This window comes from Camponotus vicinus, unplaced genomic scaffold, assembly GCF_025532165.1.
Source record: "Camponotus vicinus isolate PSW18456_S1 unplaced genomic scaffold, iyCamVici1.0 SCAF_4, whole genome shotgun sequence".
Taxonomy (NCBI): Eukaryota; Metazoa; Arthropoda; class Insecta; order Hymenoptera; family Formicidae; genus Camponotus; species Camponotus vicinus.
In genome coordinates this window covers 2099101-2113289 of record NW_028141976.1, presented here as the reverse complement: position 1 = coordinate 2113289, position 14189 = coordinate 2099101, and the positions used below count along the sequence as shown (strand labels likewise).

Sequence of the window (14189 nt, the reverse complement as noted above, 5' to 3'; positions counted from 1 at the left end):
GAAATCAGTTAAAAATTATAATATACACTCGGGTTTGAAAATACAGAAATGTGTACTAGAAATTGCACCAGTAAATATGAATAAAACATTGCATATCTTGAAATCTTTGTTGTCTGGAGTAAGTCCTTCATTTGGCATTTTACGATTCAGAGCATCGAAAAGATCGTTGAGACGCTTACAAAATTTTACAGTGGCTTCGCAACCTTCGAAACCGTCACTCTTCTGCTCCAAATAAAATCGCAGACCATCAGCAACTGAATTACTGAATATCTGTGGAAACATATCGAAGTTAAAGTTTTTTTTACAGTGTTCATAAAAAAGAAATAAATTGAAAACTACATATTTACCTGCGTTGCAAGGCGGACTCGCATCTTGCTGGTGTTGTCGAATTCGACGTGTCTTTTTGACAATTTCGGACACACCCTCGCATTCCCTGCATGCTTCGTATCTGTGGACAACAGATTCTCGAAATATTTCCACTCGACACACTCGTTTGTAGACACCTTTATTAAAAAAAGAAAGCAGATATGCTTAACACGATTTAACAACAGAATTATTGTGCCAAAGAATGGCACCCAAATGGGCTTTTTGATTGTGTAAATTTTACCCGCAGCTTCTTTTTGTTGTAGAGACGGTTTCGAATATTTTTAAAGAGATGAGGAACATCAGAGAAAAAAATACGCGCCTCGCATCATCCGAGGGATGAGTAAACCATGTCTTCGTATCTTTGAGGCGTGGGTTTATACCGAGCATTTCGCCCATTTTCGTATTCGTCCGCGCACCGTCTCCTAGAACACCGTGGATTCTAGCACCGGCTGTCTGTAAAAGCGTTATAGCCGTTACTACCAACTTCGCCAGCTCTTCGCCTTTTACGGAGCTTTTTGACGCGAAAACTCCGATTGGCTGGGTGAATTTATCTGCGAGAGGTTGGAATAGTAGCACGAGGCCGTGTGTTGCTTCATCCTTTACATTAGTCGATGGATCATCTTCACCGAAGTCTGTCAAACCGGTGTACGTCAGATCTTTCGATGAAACGATGACAGATCTTCGTAAATTTATTTCATCGAGAACGAGTATACCGTGACGCTGCAACGGCTCCTTCGACTGAAATTTTAATTTAAGCAACTCGAAAAATTTTTTGTCGAAGCCGCATTTCGAATCAATTATCGATAAATAATTTCGAATTGTTCTTGTGCACGGCAGAGGAATGATGCGATTCTTTCGCAGAAACTCATACATCGCTGGAGAACGAATATTCATGAGCATACAATATATAGCCCACTCCTTTGAATAGCGTCGACCTCGAGCATCTGTTTTCTTCGAGGTTTCGAATATCTCTCGCAATGCCGTTTTTTGAATATCCAGAATATCCGGAATATTCGCACACCTTTCATTAAACGATTCTTCTTTCATCGCCGCGAATTCAGACTGTTTTTCTTGTAAGCATTCCAACAATAATTGGATTCTTCGTTTTTTACGATTTTTTAAACATCTCTGAGTGTTTATTTTCTTACGCAAGAACTTCCGTTGATCAACGGGATTAGATAGAGCAGTGAAACGTTTCAATTTTTCTCGTTTTTTATCTCGACGTTTTTTTTGGATCAACGTCTTTCTCACTCGCACACAAGAACTGCATCTTATTTTTTTCTCAATTAAGGAGCAGTTGGTCGAACGGTAAACATCCATGTTATCCTTGCATACGGTGTTCACATCGAGATGAACGGCGACATCTCCCAGCCCACCGCATATGCGCGAAGATTTGAATTGCGTAGCAATAGTCACCAGCGTTTGCGGATCGTTGACTAGCGACGGAAGTTGTTCAATGTGATCTTTGACGAGTTTTCCATGCACGTAGTATTGGACAAATCCCTTGTTATTGATAGCTATACTTTTTCTAATGACAGGCGCATCGTTATTGGAATTGTTAGCTACTATTTCGGACAAAAACCATTTTTTTTCTTTTGGTTTTGACTGAACGATAATCCACGGCTTTGGAACAGTCACTATACTCGTCTCATGTACTGTCTCAATTTTGAGCTGCACCTCGTTCACAACGGATATGGTAAATTGTACATCTTCAGCGCACGGTTTTGAAACGGTCATCGTATGAACTTCCTGCGGAGTGTCAGGTCGAATCTCTTCCTCGTTCACAACGGATATGGTAAATTGTACATCTTCAGCGCACGGCTTTGAAACGGTCATCGTATGAACTTCCTGCGGAGTGTCAGGTCGAATCTCTTCCTCGTTCACAACGGATATGGTAAATTGTACATCTTCAGCGCACGGCTTTGAAACGGTCATCGTATGAACTTCCTGCGGAGTGTCAGGTCGAATCTCTTCCTCGTTCACAACGGATATGGTAAATTGTACATCTTCAGCGCACGGCTTTGAAACGGTCATCGTATGAACTTCCTGCGGAGTGTCAGGTCGAATCTCTTCCTCGTTCACAACTGAAATTTGAAATGGTACGTTTTCAGTCCTTCTATACGTAGTTATGACCATAGAACAGGTCTTTTATTTTATTTGTAGTATTAATATTTTTTTTCATTTTGAAGAAAATAAAGATTTTAAATAAAATAGTCTTTGAATACGTTTGCAAATATTTGTACTTACCGATTTCTGGAGTAAAAGTTCCTTCGTTACATGAAACTACGGTGACCTGTTGTTGACTATCGCTACCTATAACTAGTTCCACAGGATCCTCATTGAAAATTGATGGGATGGCAGTCTCCGTCAGTCGAGGACGTTTATATGGAATCTATAGTAAAATTAAAAAATTAGAATATTCACGAAAAGCCCATATTGGCGTATATAAGAGTTCTTACGGTTAAATTTAGAATAGGGGGATACTCTAGGATTCTGGAAATTTTTTCTAAATGTTGTTTTTCAATGTTTTAAAACATTCGAAGCACATTTCCATAAAAATCGTTTAAAAATTTCTTTCACGAAAAACAAAGCTTACTGTACGAGAATGCAAATACTTACATTGATAAGGATTTTTCCATCAGAATCTCGTTTCACCAGACTTCGCACGATACATTCTTCTTCGAAATGTTTCTCACATACGTGCTGGTTCGGTTGTAACCTCGCGATACCGGGAATTGCGGCCTCCCACATCTCGCGCAAAACTTCGGACTGAGGAACTCTGAAGAGCGAACACTTGACATTTTGTCTTGTTTTCCGACAATTTATAACTACGCACGAATTCGGCATCTTGCAAAAAAAATTTATCTTTGATACGACCGCGATTTCGGGATTTCGTTAAATGTACATAAACACTCTTATTACAGCTGGCTCAGCCGCATTTTAGACGTATGTTAGAGAGAGAACGACTACTGCCGTCTATCTCTGTCTCTCTCGCTCGCATTGCGACTTCTAGATCGCAGCGAACCTAGCAGGCAAGCCGTGAACGAAAAACGGACACACTAAGTGAGACCTCCCCCACCACTAAAAAAGGCCTGAGTTTCCAGACCTGTATGTAAGACCGTGCTGGTCATAAACATTTTGGCAAAACAATGCCAACCGCCATTTCAACGCTCGCGTCGCCTGAGCATGCGCAACCGCGCGACGTGATCAGCTGTGAGCGAATCAGCTGATCAAAAATTGTCTCGCGCATGCCCACCGCAAAATACGGCACGTCAGACCTCAGCGGCCGCCTATCACACACGGCGCCCTGAGGTCACCGCTAATGTTCGAATTAATTGACCTTCGCGACGATGGGGCCCCACGATAAAAGGGCCGACCGCCGAAAAATCCGCGCAGTCTGCTGTTCTTTCGATCGTAGTACCGCTTTGTAAAACCGCTTTGTAAAAACCGCTGATTAATCGCTTATAACAACCGTTTATTCATATGGACAACCGATTTCTCCTATGGACGACCAATTTCTCTTCGTTTTGATAATACGCTAATTGAACCGCTTTATACGACCGCCTACGAATTCGGAAAACGCTCTTACTTCGCTACACCGCTCGCGATTCCGCTCGCGAAAACCGCTCTTATTCTGTTACGCCGCTGTTTCGCGAATCACAATCGCTGCACTAAACACTCGTTTTAATCTTGACTCTAATAAACGTCAGTCTTTTTTGTGTTAACGTGGCGGACTTTTTTCACTGAAAGACCTTCCGCTCCTACTGTCCACTGTCGGATACCGCTTGCGAACAATTGTCGTTGTTTAATATTTAAGATATTTAATTTTTAATTAGTCTGTAATCTTAATGATTTGCCATAGTCAAACTTCTCAAATTATATTATTAAGCAAAATTTACTTCAAATTTACTAACAAAAAAAAAGATTTTGTTATTTGAAGCTTAGTTAATTTCTTTAGTTAGTTTTTTTCGTCTTAATTTAGCAATTTTGGATTTTTTAGTTAACTTTACAATTAAAATTTCCACAATTAAAATTCTTGATGTAGAAAAAATGACTTTAGAGATACATTAAAAAATATATTATTTGATAATACATATCATAAAAATCTTTATATAAAAGTTAAAGAGAAGACTGTCAAATGTTATAGTAATATATTACATTAATATAAGGTTATCAAAAGTAAAAATTTAAAATTAATAACTCTTATCTACAGGTCCGGCAAGTACATTCGTCTATTATTGGCAAGTAAAAAACTTTGACGAAATGCTAATAAACTGGCAAACTGGCCGCTCGATGCATAGCCCTACTTTTTACGTAGGTCGAAACAGTTATACCATGTATCTGAAAATCACGCCGAAATATTTTCCCGATGGTACGATTTTTGTGGAAGTCGGATTGACACACGGCCGTTATGATGCCGTTCTCGCATGGCCCTTTCCACACAGGATTCGCCTCGAGGTATGTAAAGGCATAACAATGAAAGTGCCAAGTTGGGCTCGGAAAAAAATCTAACGTGCCCGAGTAAAATAAAATTTCACAAGGGATTATGGGTAATGCAATTGCGCGAAGCACAAAGGAGAAAGAGTTTGCGGACAGATAGTCTCTCAATAGAGAAAAAAACAAGAAGAATTGCGTTGAGATGTCGTACTGAATCCTCATCACGGTTGCATACGAAAGACTATCGAGAGACGAACTCAGACAAAATTTTTTAATGTAATCGAATTTAAAATAAGTTAAAGAAGTTATAACTTCGTATGATGTTTCTTTATTATATTACTCTCTAAAAATGAATCAGTGTACTCGTATTATCACTGAAAAACAGTAAATAGTCACTGATTACAGCAGTTATAAATACAGCACTGTAAATCAATGATATTTTATTGAAAGAGTCAGTTAATAATTTTGACTGTTCAATCAGTAATATTTCTCAATATCAGAAATATTTCTTTCGTTATTGTCAGTAATATTAAACTACAATTTATCTCTATCTATTTCATATAAAATTAAAAATTTTATTTATATTTACTAAATATTTATTATATTAAAAATTTTATTTTATTTATATATTACATGCATATTGAACTTGTTATTTTAAATAGATAACAAACGAATAATTTTCATTAAGTTGCCAGACATTTATTTGTCCGATTTATAAAGATCGATTTAATATCTGAAGCCTCTCTATTGAGATTGTATCAGAAATTAAATCGAAATAATACTTCTAATTTTAAATATCGCTCTTTGCAAACTTTATATAATTCTTATGACTAAAATTAAATACGAGAGAGATAGCGATCGTAGCGGTAAACGAACGAACTAGCGATTACTGATTTTACAGTGAATTTTATTTTAACTGACCATAATCAGTGAGATATAAGATAAAATAACAAAAAAATAAGCGTTTCCACTGAAGATCAGTAAAATACTTACTGATTCTCAGTGAAATCTTATTTTACTGTTTAAATTAGTGATATTTTTACTGATTCACTTTTAGAGAGTAGATTTATAAATATTACATATACAGATTACATATACTTAACTTTTGAATATAAAGAAATATATATATATATATATATATATATATATATATGTATATATATAATTTTTTAATATTTTTCTCATTTAAAATAATGAGAATTTTATTTCTTCAATAATAATCATACTATTGAAGAAATAAATATGAAATCAATAATAATTCTCTGGAAATATAATAATAATATATAATAAAATTAATTATAATATATAATAATAATATAATAAAATTAATTAATTAAATGCGATTACTGATATATGTAACGCTCGGTAGGTTTTGAATCATTCTCTGGAAGACATACGCGAAGATCGACGATCTCGAATTTGGGATCCGGCTACACTTTGCACTGAAAATTTCTGGGGTAGGCCTGCGAGAAAGGCAGATAATCCAGAATGTGTCGGACTGAGTATCTCCAGACATGTTATTCGATCAAAATCATTCATATCTCAACGATATTTAAGAAATACAAGATACATGTGGAATGGAAGTGTGCTAATAAAACTTAATATTTATCTACAGATTATTTGAGGTAAAGCTAATTGTCAGAACATTTGTTATGCGATAAATATATGCTTTGTTATTATTAAAAAATTATGTCTTATGATTTATTTTAAAAAACTAGAAAGAAAAAATAAATTAATCGTTATTTTAAATATTAATTACCTAGGTAACAGGTTTTATAGGATTTATTGAATACAAATCAGATCCAATTTAACAATTATTTAAGAAATATCTGATTTACTAACAATAAATTAATTAAGATTCTGCTATTTAAAGAGATAAGGTACATACAAATAAATGTATAATCATTTACAAAGACTCCTATAAATAAATAAATATTTAATAAAGATTTCTAATTCTATTCTAATTAGCATTAATATTTTGGTTTATATATTTACGTTTATATATTTTCATGGACATTACGTTTGTAGCAATGAAATTCTCCTAAAAGTTGTAGGAAAAATTAAAAAAATGTAGTCACATAATTATAATAATTCTTTCATTTACATTTGTTTAATGACTAGAAACCATAAATAAAAATAAATATAATAAGTATTAAGTCACACACACACACACACACACATATCGAAATATAGATGTCGTAAGTGAATAAAAGCAAAACAAAGGGATATGCAAAGAAATATAATCACATTCGTGTTTACGAGAGTTTAAATACAGATAATTTTCCTAATTTTAGTTATATAAAATTAAATGATATTATTTTAACATAATTTTTATCGAATATATTTGATATTGATATTGTAAGTGAATATTAACAAATAATATACACTTAAAAATAAAAATATCTATATAGTCCCATTTGTGTTAGAGAAATATTGGCGACACTCGAACGTCAAGTTGTATTCGTCAAAATTAACTTTCCTGTCTGTCACGTAGAAGCATCCGATTCGAGACATAAACTTGTGGCATCTGTTGCAATTGATAATTCTCACGATCAATCGTATTCCAAGTGTTTTGCTTAGAGGTATTCAGGAGCGTTCTGAGTAAATGAAGCAACGTAGAAATACGTGGTTCTTTCTTTTCTTCTCTTTTTTCTTCCGAAACAAATCTGCCACATCCTACGAGAGATCGAAAATACTCAATTACTAAAATCAATTACTAAAATTTTATTTATTATAGTTTAAAAGCATATGCTGTTTTATAATTTATTATATTTTCAATACAACTATTTTCATATAAAAACTAGCAAAAAAGTTTCAATTGTTGGAAGATATTTAATATTACGGTATATTTGTGTTATGCTACATACACAAAAATTTTTTTATAATATTTGTAAATTAATATTAATTGCTAAAAAATTGAAATTACGTCTTGCCCGTAAAAGCATTGCAAAACGGTCTCTTTGGCTTGATTGTATTCTCCATCATAAGGGCGTCTAGAAGCTGTCGTTCGAACTAAAATGAATTGTATCAATTGCATTCGTAGAGATGTTTTTTTTTTCAAAATGTGAAATTCGAGTAATCCTCAAATATAGATAGATTCTATTAAATAATTTATGTGTCCAAGAGATTTTACATCTTGAAGATATAAACAAGAATACACTCTAGCACTCTCTAATTCTGTCATATTTTACAAAATAATTATATAAATTAATAATAATTTTGTCATATTTTACAATCTGGTGATATTTCTGTCATATTTTACAAAATTTAAAAAATTTTTCTGGTAATTGGTTAAAAGAGGAAATATATTTTTATAAAATGCACTGAACAAATACAAATTCGTTCAAATCTGTCTTACCTTTTCTTTCGAAATTTCAGTATTTACCATCTTCAGTAGAGACATGCAAGCCAGCATGCAACAAAGATATTCAGTAATCTGTGGAATAAAAGAAGGAGTCAACAAATGTAAAATTGTTTCTATATTTTTTATAATAATGTTGTGAATATAATAAAAATAATGAAATAAGCGGTGCATTTATATGAATCGTTTGCAACAAATATTTACGTTATGTAAGCATTGCATAGAGTCCGTAAATCCGACTGTTAAGCTGCTTAGGTATTCTAGATCAATTTACACAATGTTTAATTAATAATTAGCAAGTTATGACATTATGTGTCACGCCGTACAAAACACACTTGATTTCCTTTAATTAACTTAACAAAAACAATCAATAATGATTTTCCTCGCATAAATATATATTTTAATATAGTTCAAGCGAATTTCTCAGCAATCGATTTGTATAATATGAAAATGACAAAATAAAGTATAATTTAAATCATTATTAGAATAATAAATCATTATTATTAGTATATTCGATATTGTTGTTCTTTTAAAAATTTTTGGAAATCTTTATAATTTTATAGTGGAAGCGTCGCGCGCGACACACATAGCCATATGTTAAACATTATTCTAATAATATATTACAGCAGTTACGTTCAAATAATTGCATATTTTTAACCTTAAAGTATAATGTTGTTTTAACTACAATATTATTAAAATATATATATTATTATTTTTTGAAAATAATGTTAAATGTAATAGTTACAAATTAGATTTTCCATTAAAAAATATAACTTTCCTTTAATTATTCGAAAAAAATTTATCTCTTTTTCTTTGTCTACTGTCTATCTACATATTTAAAATTTAACATATCTTCCTTAGTCTTTTTAATTGAAAAGATCCTTTATATTGAAACTGATATACGGGGTGTTGAAAAAAAGTGTAAAATATTTTAAGAGGATTTAGTATGACTCAAAATAAGTTAAAAAGTCTTAATAAACATGGGTCCGCAAATAAGTCATTTTTGAAATATTTGCAATATCTCATATAACTTAACTTACCTATAACTTAATTTAATTTACCTATATTCACGTGAATATTTCTTCATGAAGCAATGATCCCGATAATCATAGCAACGAGTTGACCTGGCAATAGTAAACATGTCTCAAGATAAACGTTTGTTTGTAATAATCCGCTCCGCCGTTTCTTTTGGCTGTTAGAGACTATCTAAATCAAATGTATCAAGAAAGATGGATAGAACGTGGAGGTCCGGTTGCATGGCCTCCTAGATCTCCCGACCTAAACCCGCTTGACTTTTTTATTTGGGGCTATTTAAAGAGTTTAGTGTATGCAGAGCCAATCAATAATTTAGAACAATTAGAAAATCGTATACAAGAAGCCTGCGTTACAATCAGAATGAAACCAGGTGTGTTTGAAAGAGCACGAGATTCTTTTTTGCGAAGATGCAGGATCTGCATAGAAATGGAAGGAGGTCATTTTGAGCATCTTCTTTAAGATAAAGTAAAATACCAGCTGTTATTTTCTTGCATAAATTATAAGAAAAATAAAAATTTAAAACAAAAATAAAAATTATAAAAAAAATATTAAAAAAAATAAAATTAAAAATATCTCAAAAACGGTTTATTTGCGGACCCATGTTTATTAAGACTTTTCGACTTGTTTCAAGGTATACTAAATCCCCTTAAAATATTTTACCCTTTTTTTCAACACCCTATATCTCAGAAACACTGCATTAAATCGAAAAATGTTTCAGACATAAGTTATATGGCTTGAAGGGGGACATAAGATGGTACCATTGGTTTGACCTTGGATGGCGTTGTCAAGGTCAGGGCAAAGTCACTTTGGATTTTTTAAACGGAACTCCCTATTTTTTACATATTCTTGTAGCTCATCTCGAAAGCTTTCCAAAACACTGTAATTAAGTTAGTTTTCATTAAGTACTTTCCGAGTTATGAGGCTTGAAATCATTTCTTAATTTTACATATATCGTAAAATATCTTGTAAAATATTCTTTTTTCGATTATCTTACCTTAATACTTTTAGATTTAAAAAAATTTCAATTCAAATAGTATGTAAAATAAAATGAATAAAATAATTTTAAATATATAATTAATTCTAGATTAATTCTCTAGATTCTTATTCTTATAACGTTTAAATTAATAATTTTTTTTTCTTTTAATCAATATCTTACTGATATAGGGGTACCCATTCGATTCGTCTCAAAATTTTTAAGTATTCGCACATTTTATGTAACATTCATATATAATTTCGCGTATATATAATATATCATATTAATAAAAATTATAAAAATATTTTGGATACGTTAATTTGTGCATGTATTTTATTATACATATATACATATAAAATGGTATATATATTTAAAAACTAATATTCTAAAATGGCGATGGATGTCCAATACCTGCAAATAGTTTCTTAAAAGAAACTAAAAACTAATATTAATATCCTCAGTACTTAGAAATAATTTTTCAAATGAGATAATTCATTAATAATTAATAAAATATATTCGTTTGTAATCATTTTTATGAAAAAATTAATAAAAATTAATTACAATATGAAATTTCTTGAAAAATTAAAATTTATACACAACACTATATCCATATTTAATCTACTATTAAATCTTTCTGGCATTATATATATAGACAATAATAATACCAATCCTAATAATGATAAAACATTTTTAACGAAGAAAAGAAAAGATACATTTTTCTCATCTAAATATATATTATTTAAATTAATTCGACGTTAAAGAAGCTTATCGTCGTTGAATTACTACCGAAATCATTGCTTTCGAAAATTGCCAGGAAAACCTGGGATTAGTTCCTTCAATCTTACAATAAAAATTCCCAATTTTCAACAGGGCATTGAACTAGACGTCGCGAATGGATCTCACAAGAATCGGTGAGAAATAATTCTCCGATGAAAATCGTTTCGACTCCTCGGCGGTACGAACCACGCAACTTTCATTAACATTTATTTAACGGAAGGAACAATGATAACTCTTTTATTAAAACGACAATTTCGTCTAAGAACGCGAAAAGAACGTGGGAAAAACACGGTGATTTTGCAACCATAATTTATTAATTTATTTATGAGTATTTTCCGATACAAAATTCGTAAATACAAATATAACTGAAAAAACAAATTATTAAATTCATAATAATTAACTCGCGATTCTATAATATCGAAGGTGATCGTTAAATTTTGTGAAGCTAATATTTAATCGTTGACTTATCACATTGAATCTTCACACTTTTATTCGATAATTCTTTATATTAGTTAGCAATATTTAGAAATATTATCTGACGAGAGGGACAGCGATAAAATTTTTTTGTTAAAACGGTAATCTTGTATAAGAACTTCTATTAAAAATTTTATATTTGATCGCGCGATGTATATACTTAATATGTATACCTATACTTTAGACGGCACTCGCGGTTTCGGTACGAGCGAAAATCCCATTTCACTTACGAGAATCAGCTTCGAGTCAATAGGTCGGGAATGCAACGATACAACGAGCAAAGATTAAGCCCAAACTGGAAAGAAGACGAAATGATTGACGGAAATAGAGGAAAATGAAGTTCACCAACTCTTTTTCGCGCATAATTATCCTATCTCGTATCGAATCTGGACCCGCTAAGCACGATTTCAGGTGCTCTGCCCGGACATATTATGCCTCCCGCGGTTGCCATATGCTACACCAGGCTGGTAGACGGCAAAAGAAGAGGATACCCACATTTTTTAAATGTTAACATTCAGCAATTCAGAAAATGGGGAGGGCAACCCCTTTTACCGAGCGAAAATCGTGCCTAGGGGAATCCACTCGACTCCTCGACAGGGTTAACACACGCAGTGTGTGTGGCTGTAGACGAGCAAAGAGAAGGGACCCATTGACGACCATTCCGAGCAATCGATCGAGTTCTAACTAATTCGGGCCGAATCACTTGACGTAGCACGAAGCACGAGTGTACGTTGCATAGCAACGTGTGCAAACTCGAAACATCCCAGTTAGTTGGCATCGGAAGTAGAGACTCGTGACAATAAATGAAATTGGGATTTTATATGAAAAAGTTCAAAAGTTCCGCGAAAACGCGACGATGCGAGAATACTACAACGCGAAAACGCGGTAACGAAGCGCTTGCCGTCCGCGGCACGTTGACGGCACCGACGACGCGAAAGAGTACTTAGCTTCCCATTCAGGCATCTTAAGATCATAAATAGAAAAATTTAAGATAAACCTCAAGGAACCCCCCCCCATCCAAGTACTAAGCCCTCCCACCGCGACAAGGTGTACCCTATAAGAGGGTTATATTATATATAATTTTATATATAATATAATACATTATTTAAAATTTATTTTGTAATATAGTACATAAATTTAAATTCGCAAATATAAACGATAAATAAAAATATAAAAGATAAAAGAAAATCTATTATATAAAGCAATGTTCAAAATAATTGATTTTAAAACTAATTATTGCGCGCAATTAATTTTTATTTTTAAATAGATATATTTTAATGTTATAAATCGCGTAATTACAAAATAATTTATATTTCTTAGATATAAACTTTTAAAAATATGATAAATAAAAAAAATTCTATTTTTTTTATACATGAAATATTTAAATAAATATATTAATATGAAATGTTTTATAAAATCTAAGAACTATCTGAAAATATTAATTAATAAAAAATTTTATAAATGTTTTAATTATTTTAAAATAAAATAGAATATTTTTTTATAAGTATATGTATTATATATGTTATAATTTAAAATCACTATTAAATCACTATCAAAGAAATAAAACGAAACGTGAAATATGTATATTTTGAATATAAACTAATGATAAATAATTTATATATTGTTGCGTCCGCAGAACGATATATATCGAACGCACGCGACACAATCGGCATACGCTGACGCTCGTGCACTTGTAACTAATAACGCGATTTAAGGTGCGCAAGAATTTTAATAAACTGCGAATAACATACAAGAATTCAGAATAATCGTAAAACGGATCACAAATAGACGCGCGTCCGCACAGCTTGACAGCTGGGCTTAGACTCTCTGACAGTCATTGTTTATAACAACATCTTGACAACGCGCGCGGAAACGATCTTCTTCGAAAGAATTCAACGGATGACGAATACATTCAGCAGGACGGGACGCGGGGACGCAACAATAATAAATAACGAATGCGATAAATAATTTATATTAATGACTTACATCATATCTCATTGGTCCATTTATTTCCAAAACCTCCTCTTTTTTTTTGCTTTCTTCGTTTTTTCCTCGTTGCACTCATTTGAATTCCTCGTTGCACTTGCAATTGTGTTCAGAGAAAGAATTTGATAATATATGAAACGTCTCACATCACTACTTCACTGCTCAAGAGCCACTGAGCGAATGATCGTAAATCAGGAACATTACCGCGGTACTGTTTATATCGCCAAGGCTGACTATGTAAAGAAAGAATTTGATAATATGTGAAACGTCTCTCACGTCACTACTCAAGATCACTGTGCGAATGATAATAAAGCCATATAACATATTAACAATAGCGCGATTCTGTTTATCAAGGTCGAACACGGTGTTATTGATAATTCTCTCGTTGCTGAAATATTTTCTGTAATATAAAATATTAGCGCGAGGAATATTAAATTATAGAAGTATATTATATTATTGATTAAGATTAATTGTTAATTTATTAAACTATTCATCATGAAGTCTTTCGTTATGCTAATTATTTGCATCTATAATTCGATTGCTTTACTTCGTATTCTCTTACAATCCCCTCCCCCCCAATTATATTTAGATTGTCAAGTGAAATGATAAAGTAAAACGGATAGAATATATTTGTGACTCTAAGTATTAAAATAATAATTATTGTGCGTAAAGATTGCAAACATCGATGTGATTATTTAATATGTTGGATTCCTATCACATTAAATCGATTCTCGATTAAATTGTATATTGTTTAATTAAACAATATACAATCCTGGTTAA

At 32.2% G+C, this 14189-nt stretch overlaps 2 protein-coding genes and 1 long non-coding RNA gene across 3 annotated transcripts; 1 reads left to right on the top strand and 2 right to left on the bottom strand.

The window, feature by feature from the left end:
• Window positions 1-3441, bottom strand: LOC145970317 (uncharacterized). The gene is made up of 5 exons (XM_083096934.1): window positions 2986-3441; window positions 2614-2758; window positions 608-2450; window positions 348-503; window positions 1-270 (listed from the first exon to the last, which is right to left on the bottom strand). Exons 1-5 carry the CDS (start codon window positions 3211-3213, stop codon window positions 186-188), a joined length of 2457 nt encoding a protein of 818 aa, XP_082953060.1. The 5' UTR covers window positions 3214-3441; the 3' UTR covers window positions 1-185.
• Window positions 3442-4572: 1131 nt separating this feature from the next.
• LOC145970319 (TNF receptor-associated factor 6-like) lies at window positions 4573-8299 on the top strand (the record flags this gene model as incomplete). Its single annotated transcript, XM_083096936.1, has 3 exons — window positions 4573-4824; window positions 6173-6428; window positions 8182-8299. Coding segments are annotated over 2 exons (507 nt in total), but the record flags the coding sequence as incomplete, so codon positions are not given.
• Window positions 7108-13563, bottom strand: LOC145970318 (uncharacterized). The gene is made up of 4 exons (XR_014438391.1): window positions 13410-13563; window positions 8162-8239; window positions 7730-7815; window positions 7108-7479 (listed from the first exon to the last, which is right to left on the bottom strand). It is a non-coding gene; the product is annotated as an uncharacterized LOC145970318 (long non-coding RNA).
• Between the last annotated feature and the right edge of the window lie 626 nt (window positions 13564-14189).

Bases quoted from the DNA above. Each gene is read 5' to 3' on its own strand.
- LOC145970317 (XM_083096934.1), bottom strand. From the start codon at position 3,213: ATGCCGAATTCGTGCGTAGTTATAAATTGTCGGAAAACAAGACAAAAT. The intron at 2,451-2,613 runs GTAAGTACAAAT...TTCAAATTTCAG, and splicing joins AACTTTTACTCCAGAAATCG to TTGTGAACGAGGAAGAGATT. The intron at 504-607 runs GTAAAATTTACA...TTTTTAATAAAG, and splicing joins ACAACAAAAAGAAGCTGCGG to GTGTCTACAAACGAGTGTGT.